The following is a 16,488-nucleotide window of genomic DNA, read 5'->3' on the forward strand; positions in this document are numbered from 1 at the left end:
GGCCAAATCCCAGGATCCCGTCGATCCCGATAACGGGATTGGCCACCCTAGTGACAATGTAAAAAATAATAAATTTAAAAAAAATCTGTATCAAGAGGTAAATGTAATGTGGGGCGCTTTAAAGGTACACAATATGAATAAAAATGTATTAACAAACACACACATATAGACAATACAGAAATTAAAAGTATATAATAAACAGTGACCTGAATGCCAATGTATTTTGAACAATCAATTTTACCAAGGAATATGTAGGATCCTTTCACTTGGTTTTTAAGTGAACTAATGTTCAAAATGAATAAAAAAATCAGCATCAGCTTTTAATAGACCATATCTCGTGGCAATTAAAAAGTAATTCAGTAAATATATATATCTGGCCGGCCATATGGATTGGTGGTAAACACCGTTTTAATAAAGTTGTATTACCTCCAATAGTTGATGGAACTTTCACCGATGCTGGGAATAGAATCCCTGGCTCAATTTTCCTTTCTAGGTACAGTGTTTGTCCTGGCTTTCACTCGGCTTCTGCTCCCAGGGATTCTATTCCCAGCATCAGTGAAAGTTAACAACTCTGTATCAAATTCCAACGGCTGGGTACACATCGGGATGATGCGTATCCCAGCCGACCCGAGAAACAATACATAAGTGGCTGTACACACTGCACGACCTAGTGTGTGAATGTGCAATATATCATTATGGGCTGTACTCCTCTGTGTCCAGTCGTCAGCTGGGCCAGCCAATCTGACGCAGAGATAATCAGATAGGGCGTACACAACCACAGGTAAACACGGAGCAATATGGACGGTAATAAGGGTACTGAAGAAAGAGATATATAAAATTTTATTTAAGTGCACATTTAAATATCTAAAAAAAAGGAAGGGCTATTACTTCGTTACGTGCGGCTTTTAAACAGACAAATCACAGTGTTACTTATCCGTAGGGTTGGCAAATGTAACGGGAATGACCCACAACTTGTTTAGATTAGAATGGTTCAGTAAAACCTACAGTAGGTGCAAATATATTAAAAACTTCTAAAAGTGAAAATTAGGGATGTTGCCCACAGCAGCCCATCAGATTAGGTCTACCATTCAGCTTGAATCTGATTGGATGATATGGTAAACATTCCCACTTTTAGAAGCTTTAGTAAATTTACCCCACAGTATTTGCTTCAGCCTTAATTTAAAATTTTGCGATAATAAACATATAGGGGGTATTCAATCTGGGGTCATGGCTGTCGAGCTGGCCCGACAGGAGTGACCCTGTCCCGTTCTTGGTCTGCTCGACTGAGAACAGGCAGGCAGGATTCAATGTCCCGTCTGCACCGGGACGAGAAGGGGGAATGGCCGCAAGCTGCGGTTGGGAAGAGGCGAGCTGCGTCCGGGAGCTGGCCACTGATTGTGAAGTCGGGCTTGTTCTGCTGATTGAATAGGGCCCCGCAGCCAACTCCCCCGTCGGGAGGTGGCTGCGGGTGATGGGATACCCCTCTTTGTCTCTTCAATTAATAAGATGCCACTTTGCTTTATAGTTAGATTCAGTACATATAACTTTTAAATAGTAGAAGTGTAAATGAAGACCAATTAAAAGTAAAAAAAAAACACAAAAAACTCCACTTACTAAACTTTGAGGAACAATATCCAGTGAGCAATTAATTGCAAAAGGGGGCATGAAGCGTAAGCCGCCATCTTCAGGACTCAATTTGGTCAAAATGTGGCATAAATCATTTACTTTCGTTTGGCGGATAGCCTTTGTGTTCCAGCTTGTGGGGTGAGCCCCTGCAAATCTTCAGAAAAAAAAAACAGAGAAACATCTTTCAGTGACATAGTAAATAAAAAAGGGCACTGGACAAAAGTTAAGAAAAAGGATGTGTTTTAAAACATGTTGTTTGTTGTACTTGGTAATCTGTAACTAAAAAACATAAATGTATGCAATCCTACTCTGCTTCTTATGAATAAGACTAGGAAGTCTTTAAATCAGTGTCTGCTTAACACAATACTATCACAACAAAACGGACACACAGACAAAAAAAATCTACAGGACTTGAGTGCGCAAAAAGAATAACGATTCATAAAATCCAAAATAAAATACAACAAAAAGTGCATTACAGAAATAATCAGTAACTTGACATTACTTGTGTGTACATAAAATCAGCTCAATAATTTTTTTTAAAAGTGGATAATTAAATAAGTACTCAGTCAGCTCAAATCAGAAGTACTGAATGCATATTCAATGGTCAACAATGGGCGCTTAATTATTTATTGAGTTCAGGTCCGTACGTTACTTCTGAAATCAGATCCCAAACTACATTTAAAAATGTGTGCTTTTTCCATCTCTATTCTGTTCTGTCTGCAAAACTGAGAATGGCTTAATTATAATGAAAGAAAATTGCATTTTTTTTTTACATTTCAAAACACGAGTAAGAAAATCACCAGAAATGTACGCAATATCCGTGAGGTGACACTGACTGCTTTATATGTCGCCGTGCTTCATTTATTCTAGCACCCGCCCACTTTGAAAACATATGCAGTTCCTCTTCCCTGCCTGGGGTGTCGCTGTCTGCTGTGGCGTTTCTAGCACAGGTCTGGTTTGCATATCAGTGCTGATATACAGATCACACTGTGCTAGAAGCACTACACCACGACAGCGACACCCCTGCCAGAAAAGAGGAACTGCATGGGTTTTCAAACATGGCGAGTGCTAGGATGACCACTATTTATATACAGTATTGCATACAATACCTATATAAAATCTGCAAGCATTAAAAAGGAAGACATACCTTTCTACAACAAAAACCTCAGAGCTTCCATAGTCCAGCAAGAAAAGCTTCACGCTTGAAAGATCTTGGATCCTGTATCTTGCTGGGCCAAAAGCTTGGCGGACAAATTTACTTTCTAATGGAATCAGCTCAGTGATGCATCCGCGGCACCACGTATTGCGTTCCAAACTTCTAAAAGCAATTATTTCTCCTAGAGGAAACAACGATATTAACTTATGTAACAGTCAGATTTTACGTTAAAACAAACAAAAAAAAAACATCCCCCCACCTCAAACACATTGTAAATACATTGGAAGCCTAATAGGTCACTGGGGAAAAAGGAAAACAAACATTTAGAACATGGATTCAATTAGCTAAGACAGAGGAGGGGCTAGTTGTATTAGCTCCTAATTGTCAAGTTACAGATTGTGTGCTGAAAAAATAACAGTAAGGAGCCGATTGGCTGCTGCATTATCACCTTTTGAAGCCAAGTACATCTTCCACTATGGGGAGACATTCACACAAAAATAAGGGAGGGTATTCAATCACCCGCAGCCATCTCCTGGCTGGCTGCGGGGACCTATTCAATGCTGTCTTCCCCGACAGCATTGAACAGGGTATCTCGGCAGAACGAGCCCGACCTCACAAGTAGTCGGGCTCTTTCTGCTGAGAACGGGCGGGAAGTGACGAGCACCCGGCTGCAGCTCGCAGCCACGCCCCCATCTCATCCCACTGCAGGCGGGACATTGAATCCCGCCTGCTTATTCTCGGTCGAGCAGACCGAGAACGGGACAGGGTCATGGTTGTCGGGCCAGCTTGACAGCCGTGGCCCACGATTGAATACCCCCCTAAGTCTTTTGAAGTAAATAACCATTTGAAATGTACCACACCTTCTGGATTATATAATGAATTAACCTATGGAACATTTACAACCTAGAGACTAAATAAGCAAAATTATATTCATTAATAAAAGTACCAGAAAGAGTATTACTGCATTTAATAAGACAATACCTATTTCCAGGACGTCAGAAGGGCAACACTTGCTGGAAGTCTGGCTAAGTGTATTTAGCAACCGTTCCATCATAATGAACTGCTTTTTTTGTGCCAAGCATTGGACATAAAAGTTACAAGGATTGACCACGTGGCAGAGATTGACAAGTTCCTGTGACACTGTAGGAACAAAAATAAACCCATTATTACTGTTATTTTCATTGAAAATAATCAATGGCAGGCATCAATAAAGACTTGTGCTGAGTTGAGACAAGAAATAAAGCAGCGCAATTGCTCGTTCCTTAGCTCTGACACACTCCTAAAAGACCAAACAGGTGTGAATACACAAAAAGATATTTGCCTACCGGCAAAAACACAAGCGCCTACCGGGGTTATGTGCCAAGGTGCTCCCACTGGAGAGGGTCAACTTCCCTTTGTGTATATACAGATGAAAAAAACAAACGGTGGAGTACTTAAATTATCAATAATAAGAGTCTGGATCAAATGGATATTACACATTGTAATACATTTATTTATGTCCCAATTAGAGACGGCAAATAGTTAAAAGAGTAAGTAAAAACACAGTAAATATATATACATTGATATGTGCATTCACTATACTTGCAATTGGACTAAATAAAGTGCTTAAGACTTATGATTCAGGAGTTCCGCTTCCTATTCTGCTCTTTGTGATGAAAAAACTATCATTTCGGAGTATCAGCTGGTAAAACAATTGGTGGGTATCCATATACCCTGCAGTATTCTATAACTGCTGGAGGATGGGTCGTCTCTTTGTCATAGGAGAGTCCTCACGATTATGCAGGTTCTTATGAACCAAGAATAAGCAGGTGGTGGTTTCCCAAGAGGTAAATAAACTTCAAATGGTAGCCTGATACAGAAGTTTAAGTTAAATAAGAGCTGGTCCACAGCGGGTTATCCAGATAGTAATGGAAAGTCCAATCCAAATAAAGTGCTGGTGCCTTCTAACGCGTTTCATTGGCAACAGGCAACTTTATAAAAAAAAAAACCCTTTGATAAAGTTGCCAGTTGCCAATGAAATGCATTGGTAAGACCCGCATCGAAACCCAACTGTAAGAATGTCAGAAGGCGAGAAAGATCATACGGACCGGGTGGCAGATCCCATGAACCATGAGAAATGAGCACGCCACACCCGATAATAAATGCAAACAGTAGAAGGTTTCCGAGCAGAAACCATGGTATAAATACCCTGGTATAAATACCCTGGTTTTTTAAGACTAACCAACAGCCAGGCCATCAAATTCAAATGTGGAAGGTCTGGAGGAAGGCACGGGAACTGAGTTAGCAGGTCCGGCCATAGAGGAAAATGCCACGGGAAGGGGGAGTTGGGGCTATTTGTCAGATTGCATAGGTATTTGAACCACGCCTGCTTTGGCCAGTTTTGGGAAAGGAGTACGGCCATCACGGCCTCTGCCTGGAAAATACCACTGTAAGAGGGCAATTAGAGGGAACACTTTAAAAAGGTCAAGCAGCTGCTAGAGCATCTAAAAGAATTGCTCCTGGATCCCTTGTGTGAGCTCCGTAACAAGGAATCTTGTGGTTGTAACGAGAGTCAACACAGAAGGCCCAAGGAAAGGACCCGATGTACATCAAGCTTCAAAAAGCGAAAAAATAGAGAGTGATAAATAACCAAGCAATCAACTCCTACTGTACATGTTATTTTTCTAACCCAGCCTGTAACATGGCAGTTAGGAGCTGATTGGCTGGTTGTTTATCACTCACTTTATCACTTTTTGAAACTTGACACATCCGACTCAAAGTGATAAAATATAGGAGAATGTGTACTTAAGATGCATTAAGGGCCGATTCATACAGTGCACATTATACCAGTGGTTCAATACTTTGTGCCTAGTTCATGAGCATCATGAGTTTGTGGTTCAGGACAAAATCAAATTATTTTCAAGGTTAAAGCTCTGTACCCCACCATATAGCTGACCCTATGGATGTGGAAGGGGATGCACAATTCACTCTTTTTTGTTTTAAAAAATTATCCAAAAATAATAATAATAATTTTATCCCAGGAGAGCCACGAACAGAATGCTAATACTCTAGAGCAGTGTGTTTGGATGGGAAGCAATGCTCTATACATTATGTACACTTGTATCACTAGCACAGAAACAGATATGGACTTGGTAGAAAAAACAAAGGGGTGCTTATTTTGCAGTGTGTAATCCACTAAGGTAAAAACCCATTATTAGTGGCTGTGATAGTGTTAAAATTGAAAAACAGTTCTAGGGTTTAAGAGCCAAGAAATGTCACCAGTTATGTACTAAATAAAACCCTGATCAAATCTCTAAAAAGATTGCTAAAAAGGCAAATGTGGGTATTAATATGTAAACAAAATGAAGAAAAAGGTAAATCAGAGTCACTCACTTTTCCTTTGTTGAAATGGAGCAGTTGGGACCACCCCCTTCAGATTCTTCTTGAATTTCTTTGGTTTGCAATTGTTTGATTCTGTAAATGAAACAAACATAGAATTTACCATCATTTTAGAACCAATTTGCCCATCTAGTCTGCCCATGGGATGTATAAAGAGTTTTACAAGATAGGAAACAGTTTTTTAATATATACCAGTATTTAAATACATTTGTTTACTTATTTTTCACAAATATAACCTCCACATTTTTGACAATATTTTCTGTTTTTCGACAAAAAAAAGTTTCCAAGTGGTTATGCTTGGCATCAAAGATGGATAATATTTTATCTTACAGCCTGTAACCAAGCAGATATCTTGGCCAAAATATTGGTGATCTCTCATTGAGGACACAGCTCGCCATTTCTCTCATATGAAAGATTATCGAAAAGATTAAATCACTCTTTACACTACCTGATGGGGCCAACTTGCAAATCCAAAAACACTGCATTAGACATATATGCCGTAACATAAGGTATGACCGACTAATAGATATTTTTTGCATCGGCATCTCAAATACACAGTACAATTGTCTGGATGACACGCTAATATCAGGCGGATCACCCAGATAAATTATATAACATATGCCCAAGCATTGGCCGATTTCTCTTCACAACCAAATACAGAGGTTTCTTCATATTGTGGTGCAGCGATCACGGAATAGATCTCTCTGCGACTCAGCTTGCACCAAGTGTCTTTTCTGTACCAGCCATAGTCGCAGTGTGATGCAATTAATCTGCTTTGTGTTTGTGTAGGGTAGGTAGATAGTTGGAGGTCTGCTCTAGCTGCTGCAGCAGCTTCTGCCCTGCTGTGGTTGGTTAGGGTAGGTGGATAGTTAGAGACCCGCTCTGGCGGCTGCAGCAGCTTTTGCCCTGCTGTGGTTTTGACGGGTTGGTCAAAAAAAAAGGCATACGCATAAACATTTGCCTGTCAGTCAGATGGGCATTATGATTAGTAATGTATTTCAATGTTTATTAGTCCAAGATGAAATCCAGATAAGATAGCCAAAGTTGTTTTTTAAAGGGAGGGGGAGTAGGGGAAATCCCGTTGCACAAGCATAAACACGAATAAGGGTTTTTGTATATTTAAACACAATTATAGATCCACAATAATATAATGGGGTGCCTTATGCCCCTTTCCCACTGCAGCTAAAAAACGGTAAATTGCCGATTTTCAGCACAATTTACCGTTTTAAGGCTGCAGTGGGAAATTGCCAGAGTTGAAATACCGTTTAAAGTTAAATGGTATTTCAACCCGTTTTTAAAGCAGAGTCCTACACGTTAAAATAACGTTTAAGAGGCAGTGGGAATGCCTCTTAAACGTTATTTAGCCTCCAGGCAGTCCCAGTGCCTGATGAGAACTAGTAGTTCTCACTTTGTGCATGTGTAATGAGTGCACGTGCATAATAATGAGCCGCTCATTACATATGCACATATGTAATGAGCGGCTCATTATTATGCACGTGCACTCATTACATATGCGCAAAGTGAGAACTACTAGTTCTCATCAGGCACTGGGACTGCCTGGACCCCGCATGGACCCCCCCCTGCCTCCCCACTGCCCTGCATCCCCGTGCAGGTAAGTACAAGGGGAGGGGAGGTGGGGGCACAGGGCAGGTACGGGGGGGGGGGGGGGGTTAGGCACTCTTTACACTTGGGGGGGGGGAGGGATTAGGCACTCTTTACACTTGGGGGGGGGGGGGGGAGGGATTAGGCACTCTACATTTCACACGGTTCACTGCAATGGGAATGGTACTTAAATGGTATTTAAAATGGTAATCTGCTGCAGTGGGAATGCTAATACCGTTTTAAATACCATTTAAGATTACCAGTACTTTAAACTGGTCTGCAGTGGGAAAGCAGCATTAGTGTTAGTACTTAAATGGCTAGTGGAGGTGCTCCCCTGAGAGTAAATAAACATGCAAGTAGGAGAAAGAGAAAGTACTCTCTTTTGCTGGGGGCACTGCTTTTGAAAATAGTTTATATAAAACTTTTAATTTTTAAACAATTTATTTAAGAATAAAATGGAAACACATTGACGCTGACATAACATACAATAAACATGCAATGAAAGTACACAGCACTATCAAGGTGCTTGCACTGGCAGTCTCCTATACAGCAATAATTGTGTAAATCACTTGTGTAGTGTGCACAAGAATTCAATGTGCACACTAAATACTTATGTGGAGGTGGCACAAACAATTTTTTGATGGATATCTCTGGATATCCAGAAGCAACACGCTGCGAAATATTTCAAAAAGAGGGCAAAATATGGCACTTTCTAATATATCTCTGACACTGTCTGATATCTCAACAGAAATAAACACTGTATCTTCTCAGTTTCAGGCAGGATTTATCCAGAGATTGCACATGCTGTCCAATCAATTCATTCAGTCATACAATGTATTTAGATAAGTGACAGTGTGGGTGTACAATGTGACACTATTGTTTAAAATAAAGTATAACACTCTATAATAGAACTCTGTCACTTTGGCCCTTATTCTGATCGGTGCGGCCCGATCAGGAATATGCGGCCACGACCGTGCAGGCGAATCCCCGCCTTCCATACGGATCGCCACCTCAGTCCGTACGCGGATATGTGGCGATCCGCATGAAATTGGACGGGGATACGCCTCCTCCGTCTTGGGAGCAGCCCCTGCATTCGATGGTCGCCGAACATCGAATGCAGGGCCGCACGCTCCACCAGGTCCCGCCAAACAAGACCACACGGACACTTGTCCGTGTGAAATCATGTATGGGGGCGGGCAGCTGACATCCGGCGATGTCAGATGCCCACCCCCTACACACGCGTCACGGCCTCATTACCATGCATACGCCCCGCGTTTGCATGGGAACGCCCATGAAACGCGGGGCGTATGCATAGGGTAATGAGGCTAAGTAGCCCCTCACGCCCCTCTACGCCCCCTGTGCGGCGTGTCAAGAATACGTGCGGCGAAATCGCCTGCACATGCGCAGAGTGACCTCTGCACATACTCTGCCTTACTAATAAATCCTTCGAAATATCAGAGAAAGATCTAAATTTCTCTACATAGAGTGTCTGCAGTACCACATATAACAATTTTGTTTAAATTTAATTATTATAGCTTCCGCTTGTTTGATATATTACAGTACAAATGTGAATGTACACAGTCTTTATGGAGAAGACTGATTTCGGTGGTGCGAACTAATAGCACCTTAATTGATTAACTATTCAAGCGATATTGTCACATTGTATACCCACATTGTCTCTGATCTGAATATATTGTACAGCTGTATGAATTGATTGGACAGCATCATATCCTGTCCTTTTAGAGTGTGGTAGTGAATATCTTGTATTATCTCCTCAAGAAATACACATAAGTAGTAATTAAACAAAAGTATCAAACTGGGCAATCATCTGCCAAATCTTTATTGAAACTGAGAGATACAGTGTCTATTCCTGGTTTTCATATCATAAAGTGACAGAGTTCTGTTATAGAGTGTTATACTTTGTTATTTGAAACAATATTGTCACATTGTACACCCACACTGTCACTTATCTAAATACATTGTATGACTGAATGAATTGATTGGACAGCATGTGCAATCTCTGGATAAATCCTGCCTGAAACTGAGAGATACAGTGTTTATTTCTGTTGAGATATCAGACAGTGTCAGAGATATATTAGAAAGTGCCATATTTTGCCCTCTGGATAGAATGGCGGAAAGGAGGAGGAACCTTTCGGTAACTAGTTTCCTCAAAAGACCAGAGTTCCCAGAGTGAATCAAGAAAATTTTGACAAGTGCAGATCTGCAACCAATCCGAATATGCAGCTCTATCTTAAAGGGATACTCAACCCTTTTGCTAGAAACAGACAATACTCACAAAAGTAAGTAAATAAATAACATAATAAAAGCAATCTGGAGCTCCAGAGGATATGACCGGCACTCCCGGGCACATTTCTTAAGACGGGTCTGGTGGAGGGTGTGCCCGGCTCCCCTAATCACACATCTATACCCCCCATTGTTAATACTATCAATGTACCCTATGGATGAATGAGAAAAAGGTCACTGAGAAACGAATACAGAAGACATGGCTAAAAAAAAAAAAAAAAAGTGTATATATTCCATGATAACCAACAGTTCTTTCTAGAAGAAAAAAATGTAGCCCATATAAATCCAGAGATTATTTTACCTCTCTGAAAAGGTCTGTTTTTCTTATGTGTGGCCAATGTGTCATTCTGAAGATCCATCAAATCTGGAACATGAATATGAATCAGGATTTAATTATTATAGGTACAAATCAAGCCATTATAAAATGAGATAATAAAACAGATGTGTACTCAGACATCTAGGAGTACGTTTACTAAATGCTGTGTTCAGACTGCATGTGTGAACAACGTGGCTTTTACCTGACATTTTAATGCTGAGGACTGCAGCACCGGACCCCATTTTCACTGCCAAGGCAAATTCCCGGCTGAAGCAGTTCTACCCGGTAATTTGCCTTTTAACATAAGTTTTTTGGCAATGTGAACGGGTCAACCCATGTCCACATACCTGGGTCCCTAACCGGGGAAAAAGCAGGGTTGGAGACCCGGGAATTTTGACACAAGTTTAACCATTCACACTGAAAAAAAAAAAAAAAACACTGTGTTAAAAGGCAAATTACTGGGTTGACATGCTAGACCCGGGAATTTGGCTAGCAGTGAGAACAGGGTATTAGATGGGCATTCTATTGAAGAGAGGAAGTGGCCCATAGTAACCAATCAGATTCTACTATCGTCTATGGGCAACATTCCATCTTCAATGGAACTCCCATCTTAAAAAAATATCAGATTGTTACCTGATAATATGTTTTCCTCTACTCCACCAAGGCAGCCAACACCTGTGGGTTATCTCCCTTCTGGGTAGTACTTGGAAAGGAAAAAAGACATCCGGCCCCTATATAAGGCTCCTCCTCCTGGGCCTCCTTGTCTTTACTTCTCCAGCTTAAATATAAACTAACAGTTATTGCATAACAACAAATTAACAACACAGGGTCGGGAATATATGCTGCCATGGTGGAGTAGAGGAAAACATATTATCAGGTAACAATCTGATATTTCCTCTACCTCCCCCATGGCAGCCAACACCTGTGGGAGGTACCCGAGCAGTACTAACCGGGTGGGCTTTCCTCCAATATCACAAATAATAAACAATGTATATATATTTTTTTTTTCAACATACCGTATATACTCGAGTATAAGCCGACCCGAATATAAGCCGAGGCACCTAATTTTACCACAAAAAGCTGGGAAAACTTATTGACCCGAGTATAAGCCTAGGGTGGGAAATGCAGCAATGGTACATTTCCCTGTATAATAATAGCATGACACCACAGGCTGCTCCCCCTGCCTAATAGCAGGACACCACAGGCTGCTCCCCCTGCCTAATAGCAGGACACCACAGGCTGCTCCCCCTGCCTAATAGCAGGACACCACAGGCTGCTCCCCCTGCCTAATAGCAGGACAACACAGGCTGCTCCCCCTGCCTAATAGCAGGACACCACAGGCTGCTCCCCCTGCCTAATAGCAGGACACCACAGGCTGCTCCCCCTGCCTAATAGCAGGACACCACAGGCTGCTCCCCCTGCCTAATAGCAGGACACCACAGGCTGCTCCCCCTGCCTAATAGCAGGACACCACAGGCTGCTCCCCCTGCCTAATAGCAGGACACCACAGGCTGCTCCCCCTGCCTAATAGCAGGACACCACAGGCTGCTCCCCCTGCCTAATAGCAGGACACCACAGGCAGCTCCCCCTGCCTAATAGCAGGACACCACAGGTGGCTCCCCCTGCACAATACACCTTGGGACAACACAGGCTGCTCAGGCTGGGACACCACAGGCAGCTCCCCCTGCCTAATAGCAGGACACCACAGGTGGCTCCCCCTGCACAATACACCTCAGGCTGGGACAACACAGGCTGCTCAGGCTGGGACACCACAGGCTGATCCCCCTGCTCACCCCTGGGACACCACACACGGAGGGGGGGAGGGAGCAACCGCCCCTTACCTCCTCCAGCTTCCGATTCCAGGGGGTTTGGTGTGCGCCGCTGACTGCTCCACTGGTACACGGCCGCCGCCATTGCCCTGCCGTCCACTTCGCTGCCCGGCTCCACTTTGAACAAAGGCGCGGCTACGGCAACATGGCCGCCGGCCTCCTGCACTGAGGACATGTATAGTGTAGGAGGCCAGAGGCCATGTTGCCGTAGCCGCACCTGTGTTCAAAGTGGAGCCGGGGCATTGAAATGGATGGCTGGACGCACTGACTCGAGTATAAGCCGAGTGGGGGCTTTTTCAGCTAAAAAGAAGGCTGAAAAACTCGGCTTATACTCGAGTATATACGGTATATGTTTTTTTTTTATTATTATTTTTTTATATATATATATATATATATATATATATATATATATATATATATATATTTTTTTTTATATATATAAACCATCATTGGTCTAAATTGCTGCACTTAGCACCTTTCGTCCGAATTTCGCATCTGCTGAGGACATCACATCTATTCTGTAATGCCTAGTAAAGGTATGAGCTGATGCCCAACCTGCTGCTTTACATAATTCTGTAATGGACGCTTCTCCTTTTTCTGCCCAAGATGTGGCTAATGCTCTCGTAGAGTGCACTTTTAACCCGGTTGGTAGCACCTGGTTATTCACTTTGTATGCTTCTTGAATACAGCTTCTGATCCATCTGGCAAGTGTCAGTTTTGAGACTCCCGATCCTTTTCTACATCCTTCAGATAAGACAAATAAATTCTTTGCTTTCCTGAAGTCTTTTGTTCTTTCTATATACACTCTAAGAGCACTTACTAGGTCTAATGTGTTTAACCTTCTCTCTTTCTCATTCACTGGATTTTCACAGAGGGATGGAAGCACTATTTCCTGATTTACATGAAAATTTGAGACTACTTTTGGTAGAAATTGTGGGTTCGTCTGTAACACCACCTTACTTTCAAAAAAGTTCAGAAAAGGCTCTTCCGCCCATAACGCCTGTAATTCGGACATCCTCCTGGCCGAGGTTATGGCCACCAGAAATGCCACTTTCCAATTCAAAAACTTCAGAGGAATCTCTGCTAGAGGTTCAAAAGGTTTGTCCATGAGTGTTTTTAGAACCATATTCAGGTCCCACGGCGCCAAAGGGTTTTTAAAAGTTGGTCTTAACTTTTTGTCGCTTGTATACACCTTTTAACATACTTGTTCTCGGCTATATTTTTGTCTAGCATAGCGGCTAATGCTGAGATCTGTACCTTTATTGTGCTAAGAGACAATCTCTTTTCTAGTCCTCCTTGTAAGAATTCCAGTATTCCTGGAATTTCCCCTGGTGATTGCTTCTTTTCCACACACCAAGAACTATACTTCTTCCAGACCTTATAATATACGATTTTGAGGTAGACTCTTTTCTCGCTTTCAGCAATGTGCCAATCACTGTCCCTGAGAATCCTTTTCTTTTTAGGTTTCTGACCTCAACAGCCACGCCGTCAAGTTCCACGACTCTGGCTGTGGACACTGTACTTTGCCCTGTATTAGCAAGTCTGGTATTTGTGGTAGCTTCCAGGGTTTGTCTATCGCCATCTGAAGTAATTTCGGAAACCAAGGTCTCCTTGGCCAATACGGCAATATTGCTATCACTGTTGTTTTTTCTTTTTGTATTTTCCTCAGTAACCTTGGTATCATAGGAAGAGGCGGAAAGACATATGCCAGCCCTAACGGCCAGCTGCAAGTTAGAGCATCTACTTGGGATGCTTGTTGGTCTTTGAACCTCGAGAAGTACTTCGGGACTTTCCTGTTTTCTTTTGTGGCCATGAGATCTACCTCCGGGAGTCCCCACTTCCCCACCAGGGTTTCGAAGACTTCCCTGTTCAGACCCCATTCTCCTGGGACACATGTAGTCCTGCTGAGCTCGTCCGCCAGGGTGTTCTCCTTCCCTGCCAGAAATATTGCCGACATGCTTTCCACATTGTTTTCGGCCCAGATTGACAATTTCTCTGTTTCCTTCATCATATGTTGGCTCCTTGTGCCTCCTTGCCTGTTTATGTAAGACACCACAGTGCTGTTGTCTGAACGTATCACCACTTCCTTGTGTTTTAGGATATGGTCGAGGCTTTTGCAAGCCAGATATACCGCTCGCATTTCCCTCAAGTTTGAGTGTGCTGCTTGAAATTTTTCTGTCCATAGCCCTTGCGTTAGGTGTTGGTCGCATGTTGCTCCCCAACCTATCTGGCTGGCATCTGTAGTTACTACAACTTGTTGTACCATAGCAAAAGATTTTCCGCTCTCCAATCGGTTTACGTCCGACCACCATCTTAAGTCTTCTTTTGCTCTGTTTGCTAACACAATTCTTTGTGTTAAGTTCTTGTTGTTCCCATCCCATTGGGATAGAAAACAGTTCTGCATTTTCCTCATATGGAATCTTGACCATGGAATAGTCTCTAGTGCTGCCGACATCAGACCCAGGGCTTTCATACACATCTCCGAGGAGACTACCGATTTTTTCACCATCGATTTTAAGAAACGTAGCAACTGCTGTTGCCTCTCCTTGGTTAATTTCACATTCATTAACCTTGTGTCGATCGTCACTCCCAAATAATCTCTTTGGTTTGACGGCACCAGTTTGCTTTTTTGCAAATTTATCACCCAGCCGTGGTCCGCTAGGCATTCCAACACCTTCTGTGTATGGTCGACTGCCTTCTCTCTTGACCTCGCTACGATCAATATGTCGTCCAGATAAGGCCACAACATTATGCCTTGTCCCCTGAGCACTGCTATTACAATTACCAAGACTTTGGTGAACGTCCTTGGGGAAGTTGCCAGTCCAAACGGAAGTGCCGTAAATTGATAGCTTATTCCGTTGATGGAGAAACGTAGAAACTTTTGATGTCCTGCATAAATTGGTACATGAAGGTAGGTATCTTTTAAGTCGATGGCTGTCATGAACATGTCCTGTCTTAGATCTGGTAGGATTGTCTTCACCGATTCCATTTTGAATGCCCTTACATGGATGAACCGGTTTAATCTTCTCAGATCTAGTATAGTTCTGAATCCTCCCGATGCTTTTCTTACTACAAAGAAACGGGAGTACCAGCCTTCTCCTATCTGTGCTTCCTGTACTCTCACAACCACTTGCTGTTGTATCATGACCTGGAGGCTGGATAGTAAAGCTTCTCTTTCTGCTTTTCCCTTGGGTACTGGAGATTCTGTAAAAAATCTTCCTGGTCTGTTTTTGAACTCTATCTTGTAACCTTCTGTTACAACTTCCCGGACCCACTTGTCCGACGTAGAATTCTCCCAAATTTTTGCAAAGTGAAGTAGCCTGGCCCCCACAGTCTGTGGTCTGGCGTCATTGAGTATTTTGTTTTGAGAAAAATCTATTCTCTCTTCCTCTTTGGCCACGAAAATTAGATCTCGACGACCAATTTCCTCTTCTGTACCCTCTGCCCGGACGATAGGCCCTAGCCTCCTTATAGTCCTGAGGCTGATATTTGAACGGCTTAGTATTAGTGCCTTTCTTTGTCGCTCTGTCCTGAGGTAACCATACCGATTTTCCTCCCGAGATTTTTGTTATTATCTCGTCTAATTGAGCTCCGAATAGATAATCACCTTAAAAAGGTAGTGTCAGTAGTTTGTTTTTGGACTGTACATCGGCTGCCCAGGGTTTGAGCCAAAGTGCCCGTCTCACCACTGCTGCTGTGGCATTTGCCCTTGCAGCCAACCTCAGGGAGTCCATAGAAGCTTCACAAAGAAACTCTATTGCCAATTGTATGTTCTGCACACCTTTTAATATTTCTGCTCTTTTAATCCCATCCAGTAAGTCGACTTCCAACTGCTGACACCATCCTCTAAGGACTCTTGCTGTTATGGCCATAGATGCCGCTGGTTTTAAAGCTGCTCCTGTGGTTAGATGCTGCTTCCTTAAACCTAGCTCTATCCTCCGCTCCATAGGATCCTTAAAAATATTCGCATCTTCCAAGGGAAGTGTTGTTTTCTTTGAAATTCTTGCTATTGCAGCATCTACCTTAGGTAGTTCCTCCCATGTTGAAACCTGGTCACTCTGGAATGGGTACATTTTATTTATCTTTAAAGGTACTGAAACCTTTTTATCTGGGAATTTCCATTCTTCTGCGACAGCATCTTTAAGAGATTGTGATAATGGAAAACATTTCCCTTTTTTCTTTTTGTCCTTGAATAAAAGATCTTGAGGTAGAATACTCTCCTGTTTGTCCTCTATTTCCAAAGACTTATGTATTAGTAGTATAAGATTTTCCACCAT

The 16,488-nt window shown here is 42.4% G+C and overlaps 1 protein-coding gene across 3 annotated transcripts in view; it reads right to left on the minus strand.

The window, feature by feature from the left end:
* RNF17 (ring finger protein 17) overlaps positions 1 to 16,488 on the minus strand; it is a 221,197-nt gene that overhangs the window by 122,076 nt on the left and 82,633 nt on the right. For all 3 annotated transcript variants that reach the window (XM_083169963.1, XM_083169962.1, XM_083169961.1), the window contains 5 exons: positions 10,368 to 10,430; positions 6,155 to 6,235; positions 3,764 to 3,922; positions 2,774 to 2,963; positions 1,615 to 1,780 (listed from right to left, as the gene is read on the minus strand). In XM_083169963.1, the coding sequence (XP_083026089.1) occupies positions 1,615 to 1,780; positions 2,774 to 2,963; positions 3,764 to 3,922; positions 6,155 to 6,235; positions 10,368 to 10,430 (659 nt within the window). The remainder of the gene's footprint in view (positions 1 to 1,614; positions 1,781 to 2,773; positions 2,964 to 3,763; positions 3,923 to 6,154; positions 6,236 to 10,367; positions 10,431 to 16,488) is intronic.

The sequence above is a fragment of the Crinia signifera genome, chromosome 2, assembly GCF_055691185.1.
Source record: "Crinia signifera chromosome 2, ASM5569118v1, whole genome shotgun sequence".
In the NCBI taxonomy this organism is placed as follows: domain Eukaryota; kingdom Metazoa; phylum Chordata; class Amphibia; order Anura; family Myobatrachidae; genus Crinia; species Crinia signifera.